Here is a 12,815-nt window from a genome sequence, read left to right as displayed (position 1 = left end):
GTCTGATGAAACCAAGATTGAACTCTTTGGCCTGAATGCCAAGCATCACGTCTGGAGGAAACCTGACACCACCATACAGTGAAGTATGGGGATGTTTTGGGGATGTTTTTCAGCAGTATGGACTGGGAATCTAGTCAGGATCGAGGGAAAGATGAATGGAGCAAAGAACAGATAGATCTTTGATGAAAAGCTGCTCCAGAGTGCTCAGGACCTCAGATTGGGGCGCAGGTTCACCTTCCAACAGGAAAACGATCCTAAGCACACAACCAAGACAACACAGGAGTGGGCTTGGAACAAGTCTCTGAATGTCCTTGAGTGTCCCAGCCAGAGCCCGGACTTGAACCCGATCAAACATCTCAGGAGAGACCTGAAAATAGCTGTGCAGCGACGCTCCTCATCCAACCTGACAGAGCTTGAGAGGCTCTGCAGAGAAGAATGGGAGAAACTCCTCAAATACAGGTGTGCCAAGCATGTATCGTCATACCCAAGAAGACTTGAGGTTGTAATCGCTGCCAAAGGTGCTTCAACAAAGTACTGAGTAAAGGATCTGAATACTTATGTAAATGTGAGGTATTGTGTGAAGATTGCTGAGCGGGAAAAAAAACTAGACAGACTCCTTCAACACAAAATGCACTTCTCTTTGTTTGTTTGACATTGATATATGCAGAAATGTACACTAAAACACAAGAGATGAGGCTCAAACCGACAACTGCTTGATAGCAAGGCAGGTATCAAACCCCAAAGCCACCAACTCCTTCACTGTTGAAACACCTGTCTATGACATCGACAATTGAAGAAACTTAAAGAACAAGAGATGAGGAACTAACCTACGACCTCTTGGCTACAAGGCAGGGATTTAACCCCCAGCGGCATGAACCTTTTCTCATTTGGGAAGTGGCTGTACTCTGACCTCTCTCCTACGTGGCCCGGAAACCAATAAGTGATCGAGGAGTGTGTCAATTCGTTAGTAGGCAAACAGAAGACTGTCCTCCCCTCCTTGATTGCCTAGTTTTAGCGAGGAAGCACAGCTGTATCCTAGCAGAGTTCATTTGCAGAAGAGTTTTGAAATCTGCGACACCAACTTTGAATCAGCTTTTGTTCATTTAAAAACAACATGCTACTTACCTGTTTATGTATAACATCTTGCACGACTAGCTAAATGTGTTTTTATCACTTTATACATTTATTTTAGGATTCCACCCTCTAAACTGATGATGCCCGATAGGAGGAGAGTCATTTCAAACAAGCACATTCTCATCCACTTTCCATCTCCTCGATTACCTTTGACCTTTTTCAAAAGGAGGCCAGAGAGGATGCAGGAGTCGAACAAATTCCATTGATAAAAGGCCGTTGCCCGTTCTGCACAAATTTGTACAGGTGCAATGATCGGTAAGCTGCTCTGACAGCTGATGCGTAATTGATAACATGGTTGTCATCCTCCATCGCTTCAGACCCATCCAGATGAATCCAATGAAACTGAGACAATCCCCAGCAGATCTAAAACAAGTTGTTGGGTTTCTTCCTGCATTGATGGGACTAGCATGTTGTTGTTTAATCAGCTAGCAGTTAGCATGTTTTGATTGACTGAAATTCACTTGTGTATTAAAGTAGTCAAAAGTTTAGTATTTGGTCCCATATTCGTAGCACATTAATGTGGACGCTATCATGATTACCTATAATCCTGAATGAATCGTGAATAATGAGTGAGGAATAATGAGTGAGGAAGTTAAAGGCATAAATATCATACCCCCAAAAATGCTAGATTAATGTGGTAGCATCCACATTAATGTAGAAGTGTTTAAAAATCATATATTCCTATTTACAATAAAAGTGACACAATACATTATCTACCATTCAAAATAGTCTGAAACACAACCAAAACAGTTTGTAGAGTCACAAGCTTGATGTAATCATTGTGTGCTAGGAATATGAGACCAAATACTATATTTTTTTACTACTTTAATACAAATAAGTGAATTTGTCCCAATACTTTTGGTCCCATAAAATGAGGGGACTATGTACAAGTCCTGTCATTTCTAAACGGTTCCCCCAATATGGATGAAAATACCCTCAAATTAAAGCTGACAGTCTGCACTTTAACATCTCAGTCATTGTATCATTTCAAATCCAAAGTGCTGGAGTACAGAGACAAAACAACAATAAATGGCACTGTCCCAATACTTTGGAGTATGTGGGTCATTTCTTTCAATGCTTTGTTTTTTGAGAACATACAGATGAATAAAATGTTCATGGGGTTTAGAGTTTCATTTAGTCCGAATACACAGTTAACCAATTTTCAATAAACACAAGGCCTGAGAAAGGGAACATTTGTAAAGAGGTTTATTACTTTTTATATACAGCCGTTCGTCACCGAGTTGGCGACTGTCAATAGAAGTACAATGGAGTAGAAAAGTCTAAGGTGCAAAACAAACAATGTTTTTGTTTCTCCCCTACTCCCTTTACCCAATACACCCAACCCCCTCTCCCCTACTCCCTTTACCCAATACACCCAACCCCCTCCCCACTCTTCTGCCTTTCTCCCCTACTCCCTTTACCCAATACACCCAACCCCCTCTCCCTACTCCCTTTACCCAATACACCCAACCCCCTCTCCCCTACTCCCTTTACCCAATACACCCAACCCCCTCTCCCTACTCCCTTTACCCAATACACCCAACCCCCTCTCCCCTACTCCCTTTACCCAATACACCCAACCCCCTCCCCACTCTTCTGCCTTTCTCCCCTACTCCCTTTACCCAATACACCCAACCCCCTCTCCCCTACTCCCTTTACCCAATACACCCAACCCCCTCTCCCCTACTCCCTTTACCCAATACACCCAACCCCCTCTCCCCTACTCCCTTTACCCAATACACCCAACCCCCTCTCCCCTACTCCCTTTACCCAATACACCCAACCCCCTCCCCACTCTTCTGCCTTTCTCCCCTACTCCCTTTACCCAATACACCCAACCCCCTCCCCACTCTCCTGCCTTTCTCCCCTTTCCACTCTTTTGTTGTTTCTCCCCTACTCCCTTTACCCAATACACCCCCCCTCCTACTCCTCCCATCCTGTCCCCTCCCAAAAATCTATGTACAGGTACAATGGGTTCACATTTTCTGAGTGACATCATCTCTCTCTGAGGCCCATTTCAGATTTGAAGTTGTTTAAACAGCGAAGAAAGGGGTCCAAAATGGACAAGACGCGTAACTCTTTCTCCTCTCCCTGGTAACCTTTCTCCTCTCCCTGGTAACCTTTCTCCTCTCCCTGGTAACCTTTCTCCTCTCCCTGGTAACCTTTCTCCTCTCCCTGGTAACCTTTCTCCTCTCCCTGGTAACCTTTCTCCTCTCCCTGGTAACCTTTCTCCTCATCTCTCCCTCATCTTGTGGTGAAGAGCTAGCTCTAACTCGCAGCCTAGTGGGACTTTGGCCGGGATCCAATCCGATCGCAGGTTATAGGCATTGAGGCTTTTTAAGGCAATGTTCCCACGTTCGCGAAGATCCCATTCACGATAAATGCTGGATATGTCGACTCAATTGCCTTTAAAACACCACAATGCATTTAACCCGCGATGGGATTGAATCCCAACCTCAATCTGAATGAATAGAGAAGCAAAGAGGGATACAAACATGTACACTGATAACTTGAAAACAGCTGTTGGCGGCCATTTTTGTTACGCACAGTCTCATATTCCAACTAGGCCAATAAATGCACCATAAACCAGACGTTTTAAAGGTAAACGTGCCTTTGAGTGAAAATAGTAAAAACTTAGCTTGCTTGCAGTAGTACATCAACATGCTACGTCTCACCCCTACAAAGCACCGTGGTTAGATTACACTGAGCAGTGTGGATATGGGAATATTTTGCAGTGTGGATATGGGAATATTTTGCAATGTACTGTAGATGTGGTAAAATCATTATCAAAAACACCATTAGAAATAAATTACATAAAAGTGTCTGTCTGTCTGTCTGTCTGTCTGTCTGTCTGTCTGTCTGTCTGTCTGTCTGTCTGTCTGTCTGTCTGTCTGTCTGTCTGTCTGTCTGTCTGTCTGTCTGTCTGTCTGTCTGTGTGTGTGTGTGTGTGTGTGTGTGTGTGTGTGTGTGTGTGTGTGTGTGTGTGTGTGTGTGTGTGTGTGTGTGTGTGTGTGTGTGTGTGTGTGTGTGTGTGTGATGTGCATGAGCTGAAACGTGTTGCTAGAGTAGCAACTGGAAGTTAAGAATCCACAACCAGGTTAACAGTCTCTGGTTGAAGTGGAGAACCCACGGTATTTCTGACCATACTGCAAGGGCTTCTATTTCTAACAGTGTATTAATGATGGGGTTGGAATGTGCCTCAAGACATTTCAACACACACACACAAACTAACACACACACACACACACAAACTAACACACACACACACACACACACACACAAACTAACGCACACACACACACAGAGTGAGACCAGACCACGCGGTTACAGTGCACCAGTGGCATGATTAAAAGAGCTGGCCTGAGGCTCCTGGATGTAGAAGTGTAAATACAAGAGGCTACATTACTTGGGGTTGAAGACTTTTCCAACGCCAGTGGCCAAACTCACCAGAACACCACCACGCCTTAGTTTGACCTGCACTTTACTGAGTGGCGCATTCCAAAGGCCCACTCCCAGGCATCAACCACTAAGGACTAGCAGTACTGTAGGCGTATTGCTGGTTTGATGATTGCCTAACAGTGATACTAACGGCTGGATCCAGATGATGTGGACATTAGTGGCACAGTGCAGTTCCTGTTCTAAAGAGAGGGAGCTATACAATACAACAAGCATTAAATATCATCAACATAAATAATCACCAGGATGCTAGTATTTACCTAAGAAACATTTACAAATAAATATGCACTTGATTTTGGAAGCCCAAGAGTTTTAGAAACCTGATTGTTTTATGTGACGGAGAAACAGGCAACAAGAGACTGTATGAAAGTGGATGTCTGCAAAATAACGAACAAAAAAAACACAAGATTGGGCAAAAGGACACGACAGAGTAGTTGAAACATGACATGGTATTACACAATAGTACGCTAGAAAAAGACTGCTAGTTCTTTATGTCCAGGAAATAAAGTAGACAAAAATCAGCACTGTCTTGATCGTCTCTCTGTTTGGCTATGCTTGTACTCCTCTTCAACCTTCTCCCCCATATGAACTGATTTAAATTAATATATACACGCGTTAAAATAAAATAAAAAGCGAATAAGATAGGACTGTTGTGAAGAGAGTTGTTGCTCATGTGCCCGTCTTCATCTCCCATTCCTGCAACAAAGGGAACATTGAGTGAGTTGAGTGTGGATATACATGCAAATACACACAAATACGACAGTTACACGCAAATTCAGTACAGACATTAGACTGGGATGGGATGTGTGGCAATGGATGTGTGTGTGTGTGTGTGTGTGTGTGTGTGTGTCAGAGATGTGTGGTAATACAGGTGAATGAGTGCAGAGGGTGTTTTGAGTGTGTGTGTGTGTGTGTGTGTGTGTGTGTGTGTGTGTGTGTGTGTGTGTGTGTGTGTGTGTGTGTGTGTGTGTGTGTGTGTGTGTGTGTGTGTGTGTCAGAGATGTGAGGTAATACAGGTGAATGAGTGCAGAGGGTGTTTTGAGTGTGTGTGTGTGTGTGTGTGTGTGTGTGTGTGTGTGTGTGTGTGTGTGTGTGTGTGTGTGTGTGTGTGTGTGTGTGTGTGTGTCAGAAGAGTCTGGTGGGAGGAGCTATAGGAGAATTGGCTCATTGTAAGGGCTGGAATGGAATGGAGTCAAATGTGGTTTCCATATGATTGATGTGTTTGATACCGTTCCATTCATTCTAATCCGTTCCAGAAATTACAATGAACCCCTCCTCCTATAGCTCCTCCCACCAGCCTCCACTGGTGTGTGTTCTCCGTAACTCTGTCCCACCTTGGCCTTCTTGAGGACATGGCCGCGGACGGCCGAGGGTTTCTGATTGGTCGTTCTGCGGAGGAGGGAGGCACTGTTGACGGGCAGAGTAGAACAGCTCTCCGTGTCACTGGTGTCACAGCTGGAGATGGGAGAGTTCTCTACGGTACTCCTCAGCAACACTGGGGACTGGACACACACATACACACCATTCAGAGTCAGCAGAAACATTTGCAACAGCCTGTTTGTCATGAGTATGTTGGGTGTATTGACACAGTGAAGAGACTATAAATGACTGTTATCAAGCTGGACAGAGTGAAGAGACTATAAATGACTGTAATCAAGCTGGACACAGTGAAGAGACTATAAATGACTGTTATCAAGCTGGACACAGTGTAGAGACTATAAATGACTGTTATCAAGCTGGACAGAGTATAGAGACTATAAATGACTGTTATCAAGCTGGACAGAGTGAAGAGACTATAAATGACTGTTATCAAGCTGGACAGAGTATAGAGACTATAAATGACTGTTATCAAGCTGGGCAGAGTGAAGAGACTATAAATGACTGTTATCAAGCTGGACAGAGTGAAGAGACTATAAATGACTGTTATCAAGCTGGACACAGTGAAGAGACTATAAATGTAGGTCAATTATATTTTCTGCACAGGTTTGATTTAGTTTTAGTCATTTCAATTGATTGTTTTTTCTAGGCTAATTTATATAAGAAAAATATGCTTTTGTCTGTTCACTTTTCAAGAGAAGGAAGCCATTGTACAGTTCTGAGATTCAGCCATGGGTCACGGACATGGTAGAGACAGCCAGAACAGGACTTCATGGTTCCTCTCTAGGTTTCTTCCTAGGTATCTGCCTTCTAGGGAGTTTTTCCTATCCACTGTGCTTCTGCCTCCGCATTGCTTGCTCTTTGGTGTTTTAGGCTGGGTATCTGTAAGGGCCTTTGTAACAACTGCTGATGTAAAAAGGGATTCATAAAATAAACGTGACCAAGGTCTGACCTGTGGGCTGGAGGTGCCAGACTTGGGCTCGATGGTGAGTCCCAGAGTGACTCCTCCATTCAGGGCCTTCTTCAGACTCTCCTTGACCTCTGTCATCTCCAGCTCCAGGCTCACCCGCTCGTCCTCCTTCAGCTTGCACTCGTCCTCCACCTTTTTCAGCCGCTCTGCCAGGGACCCAGCGGAACGCTTAGCTGCGTGAAGGAGGAAAGGTAGAAGGAGGTTTTAGAATGGGTCACAGCACTACCATACACTCTCAGTATCTGTCCTACCTTTATTTGTAGTTTATTGAGAAGTCAGTCAGGATAAGAACATCTGACTCCCATCTCTCCCCCTCCAAACCCTTCTTCCATCCTGCACCCCTCAATCCTACATCTAACCCTCCCATCTATAACTCCACTCACTCCTAACCCTCCATCCATAACTCCACCGAACACCACTCACTTCTAACCCTCCCATCCATAACTCCACCAAACACCACTCACTCGTAACCCTCCCATCCATAACTCCACCAAACACCACTCACTTCTAACCCTCCATCTATAACTCCACCAAACACCACTCACTCTTAACCCTCCCATCCATAACTCCACCAAACACCACTCACTCCTAACCCTCCCATCCATAACTCCACCAAACACCACTCACTCCTAACCCTCCCATCCATAACTCCACCAAACACCACTCACTCTTAACCCTCCCATCCATAACTCCACCGAACACCACTCACTTCTAACCCTCCATCCATAACTCCACTCACTCCTAACCCTCCCATCCATAACTCCACCAAACACCACTCACTCCTAACCCTCCATCCATAACTCCACCAAACACCACTCACTCTTAACCCTCCATCCATAACTCCACCAAACACCACTCACTCCTAACACTCCCATCCATAACTCCACCAAACACCACTCACTCCCAACCCTCCATCCATAACTCCACCAAACACCACTCACTCCTAACCCTCCCATCTATAACTCCACCAAACACCACTCACTCCTAACCCTCCCATCCATAACTCCACCAAACACCACTCACTCCTAACCCTCCCATCCATAACTCCACCACTCACTCCTAACCCTCCATCCATAACTCCACTAAACACCACTCACTCCCAACCCTCCCATCCATAACTCCACCAAACACCACTCACTCCTAACCCTCCCATCTATAACTCCACCAAACACCACTCACTCCTAACCCTCCATCCATAACTCCACCAAACACCACTCACTCCTAACCCTCCCATCCATAACTCCACCAAACACCACTCACTCTTAACCCTCCCATCCATAACTCCACCACTCACTCCTAACCCTCCATCCATAACTCCACTAAACACCACTCACTCCTAACCCTCCATCCATAACTCCACCAAACACCACTCACTCTTAACCCTCCCATCCATAACTCCACCAAACACCACTCACTCTTAACCCTCCCATCCATAACTCCACCACTCACTCCTAACCCTCCATCCATAACTCCACCAAACACCACTCACTCCTAACCCTCCCATCCATAACTCCACCACTCACTCCTAACCCTCCATCCATAACTCCACCAAACACCACTCACTCCTAACCCTCCCATCTATAACTCCACCAAACACCACTCACTCCTAACCCTCCATCCATAACTCCACCAAACACCACTCACTCCTAACCCTCCCATCTATAACTCCACCAAACACCACTCACTCCTAACCCTCCATCCATAACTCCACCAAACACCACTCACTCCTAACCCTCCCATCTATAACTCCACCAAACACCACTCACTCCTAACCCTCCATCCATAACTCCACCAAACACCACTCACTCCTAACCCTCCCATCCATAACTCCACCACTCACTCCTAACCCTCCATCCATAACTCCACTAAACACCACTCACTCCCAACCCTCCCATCCATAACTCCACCAAACACCACTCACTCCTAACCCTCCATCCATAACTCCACCAAACACCACTCACTCCTAACCCTCCCATCCATAACTCCACCAAACACCACTCATTCCTTACCCTCCCATCTATAACTCCACCAAACACCACTCACTCCTAACCCTCCAATCTATAACTCCACCAAACACCACTCACTCCCAACCCTTCCATCCATAATTCCACCAAACACCACTCACTCCTAACCCACCATCCATAACTCCACCACTCACTCCTAACCCTCCATCCATAACTCCACCAAACACCACTCACTCCTAACCCTCCATCCATAACTCCACCAAACACCACTCACTCCCAACCCTCCCATCCATAACTCCACCAAACACCACTCACTCCCAACCCTCCCATCCATAACTCCACCAAACACCACTCACTCCCAACCCTTCCATTCATAATTCCACCAAACACCACTCATTCCTTACCCTCCCATCTATAACTCCACCAAACACCACTCACTCCTAACCCTCCAATCTATAACTCCACCAAACACCACTCACTCACAACCCTCCCATCTATAACTCCACCAAACACCACTCACTCCCAACCCTCCCATCCATAACTCCACCAAACACCACTCACTCCTAACCCTCCATCCATATCTCCACCAAACACCACTCACTCCTAACCCTCCCATCCATAACTCCACCAAACACCACTCATTCCTAACCCTCCCATCTATAACTCCACCAAACACCACTCACTCCCAACCCCCCAATCTATAACTCCACCAAACACCACTCACTCCTAACTCCACCAAACACCACTCACTCCCAACCCTCCCATCCATAACTCCACCAAACACCACTCACTCCTAACCCTCCCATTCATAACTCCACCAAACACCACTCCCTCCTAACCCTCCCATCCATAACTCCACCAAACACCACTCACTCCTAACTCCACCAAACACCACTCACTCCCAACCCTCCCATCCATAACTCCACCAAACACCACTCACTCCTAACCCTCCCATCCATAACTCCACCAAACACCACTCACTCCTAACTCCACCAAACACCACTCACTCCCAACCCTCCCATCCATAACTCCACCAAACACCACTCCCTCCTAACCCTCCCATCCATAACTCCACCAAACACCACTCACTCCTAACTCCACCAAACACCACTCACTCCCAACCCTCCCATCCATAACTCCACCAAACACCACTCACTCCTAACCCTCCCATCCATAACTCCACCAAACACCACTCACTCCCAACCCTCCATCCATAACTCCACCAAACACCACTCACTCCCAACCCTCCATCCATAACTCCACCACTCACTCCCAACCCTCCATCCATAACTCCACCAAACACCACTCACTCCCAACCCTCCCATCCATAACTCCACCAAACACCACTCACTCCCAACCCTCCCATCCATAACTCCACCAAACACCACTCACTCCCAACCCTCCCATCCATAACTCCACCAAACACCACTCACTCCCAACCCTCCATCCATAACTCCACCAAACACCACTCACTCCCAACCCTCCCATCTATAACTCCACCAAACACCACTCACTCCTAACCCTCCATCCATAACTCCACCACTCACTCCTAACCCTCCCATCTATAACTCCACCAAACACCACTCACTCCCAACCCTCCCATCTATAACTCCACCAAACACCACTCACTCCTAACCCTCCCATCTATAACTCCACCGAACACCACTCACTCCCAACCCTCCCATCCATAACTCCACCAAACACCACTCACTCCCAACCCTCCCATCCATAACTCCACTCACTCCTAACCCTCCATCCATAACTCCACCAAACACCACTCACTCCTAACCCTCCCATCCATAACTCCACCAAACACCACTCACTCCCAACCCTCCCATCCATAACTCCACTCACTCCCTACCCTCCCATCCATAACTCCACCAAACACCACTCACTTCTAACCCTCCCATCCATAACTCCACTCACTCCTAACCCTCCCATCCATAACTCCACCAAACACCACTCACTCTTAACCCTCCCATCCATAACTCCACCAAACACCACTCACTCTTAACCCTCCCATCATCTCTCCATCTTACACTACTTTCACTCCCTCTTCTCTCTACCTTGGTAGAAGCAGTGTGTGTGTGTGTGTGTGTGTGTGTGTGTGTGTGTGTGTGTGTGTGTGTGTGTGTGTGTGTGTGTGTGTGTGTGTGTGTGTGTGTGTGTTTGTTACCGGTGCTGGCCTCCATGGCGGTGCGCAGGTCTTTCCTGTCCTTCTTCAGCTGGGTCAGACGGTTCCTAATGTCCTGCTTTCTCTTTATTAGCTCCTCCTCTTTAGCCTGCAGCATCTTGGCGTCCGCCTCCACACGGTTCTTACCGTACTTATACTGCTCTGCACCTACAGGCCAGAGAGGAGTTATATATACGCACTACATGAACAAGAGTATGTGGGCACCTGCTCGTCAAACATCTCATTCTAAAGTCATGGGCATTAATATGGAGTTTGTCCCCCCTTTGTTGCTATAACAGCCTCCACTCTTCTGGGAAGGATTTCCACTAGATGTTGGAACATTGCTGCGGGGACTTGCTTCTATTCAGCAACAAGAGTATTAGTGAGGTCGGACACTGATGTTGTGCGATTAGGCCTGGCTCGCAGTCGGCGTTCCAATTCATCCCAAAGGTGTCCGATGAGGTTGAGGTCAGGGCTCTGTGCAAGTCAGTCAAGTTCTTCCACACCAATCTTGACAAACCATTTCTGTATGGACCTCGCTTTGTGCACAGGGGTCATTGTCAAGCTGAAACAGGAAAGGGCCTTCCCCAAACTGTTGCCACAAAGTTGGAAGCACAGAAATGCACTAGGCGGTCCCGTTCTTTGAGCTTGTGTGGCCTACCACTTCACGGCTGAGCTGTTGTTGCTCGTCTAGAATGTCATTGTATGCTGTAGCATTAAGATTTCCCTTCACTGGAACTAAGGGGCCCAAACCATGAAAAACAGCCCCAGACCATTATTCCTCATCCACCAAACTTTACAGTTGGCACTATGCATTGGGGCAGGTTGCGCTCTCCTGGCATCCACCAAACTCAAATTATTCCGTCAGACTGCCAGACGGTGAAGCGTGATTCATCACTACAGAGAATGTGTTTCCACTGCTCCAGTCCAATGGCGGTGAGCTTTACACCACTCCAGCCGACACTTGGCAATGTGCGTGGTGATTTTAGGATTGTGTTCGGCTGCTCGGTCATGGAAACCCATTTCATGAAGCTCCCGACGAACAGTTCTTGTGCTGACGTTGCTTCCAGAGGCAGTGTGGAACTCGGTAGTGAGTGTTGTAACCGAGGAGAGACGGTTTATACGCACTACGCGCTTCAGCACTCGGCGGTCCCATTCTGTGAGCTTATGTGGCCTACCACTTCACGGCTGAGCCGTTGTTGCTCCTAGAAGATTCCACTTCACAATAACAGCACTTGACCGGGGCAGCTCTCGCAGGGAAGTCATTTGCCGAACTGACTTGTTGGAAAGGTGGCATCCTATGACGGTGCCACGTTGAAAGTCATTGAGCTCTTCAGTAAGGCCATTCTACTTCCAATGTTTGTCTATGGAGATTGTATGGCTCTGTGCTCAATTTTATACACCTGTCGGCAACGGGTGTGGCTGAAATAGCTGAATCCACTCATTTGAAGGGCTGTCCACATACTTCTGTATATATAGTGTACTTTCACACCATTAAACCCAAACAGTGTGGGGAAATGGGTAATGGAAGGGGAGGAGAGAAGGGGAGAAGGAGGGATTAGGGGGAGGGGTAAAGAGGGATTTGGGAAAACGAGGGATTGGGTGGAAGGAGGGATTAGGAGGAGGGGGAAGGAAGGTTTAGGGAAAAAGAGGGATTGGGTGGAAGGAGGGATTAGGGGGAGGGGGAAGGAGGGATTAGGGGGAGGGGGAAGGAGGGATTAGGGGGAGGGGGAAGGAGGGA

The 12,815-nt window shown here is 46.9% G+C and overlaps 1 protein-coding gene across 3 annotated transcripts in view; it reads right to left on the bottom strand.

Moving 5' to 3' along the window:
- Positions 1–2,981: 2,981 nt before the first annotated feature.
- The window catches only part of afap1 (actin filament associated protein 1), a 173,301-nt gene continuing 163,467 nt past the window's right edge, over positions 2,982–12,815 (bottom strand). For all 3 annotated transcript variants that reach the window (XM_055938949.1, XM_055938948.1, XM_055938950.1), the window contains 4 exons: positions 11,078–11,242; positions 6,920–7,110; positions 5,925–6,092; positions 2,982–5,286 (listed from right to left, as the gene is read on the bottom strand). In XM_055938949.1, coding sequence (XP_055794924.1) covers positions 5,260–5,286; positions 5,925–6,092; positions 6,920–7,110; positions 11,078–11,242 — 551 coding nt within the window. In that variant the 3' untranslated portion in view covers positions 2,982–5,259. The remainder of the gene's footprint in view (positions 5,287–5,924; positions 6,093–6,919; positions 7,111–11,077; positions 11,243–12,815) is intronic.

Source organism: Salvelinus fontinalis, chromosome 11 (assembly GCF_029448725.1).
Source record: "Salvelinus fontinalis isolate EN_2023a chromosome 11, ASM2944872v1, whole genome shotgun sequence".
Taxonomy (NCBI): domain Eukaryota; kingdom Metazoa; phylum Chordata; class Actinopteri; order Salmoniformes; family Salmonidae; genus Salvelinus; species Salvelinus fontinalis.
This window is presented reverse-complemented; position numbering and strand designations above follow the sequence as displayed.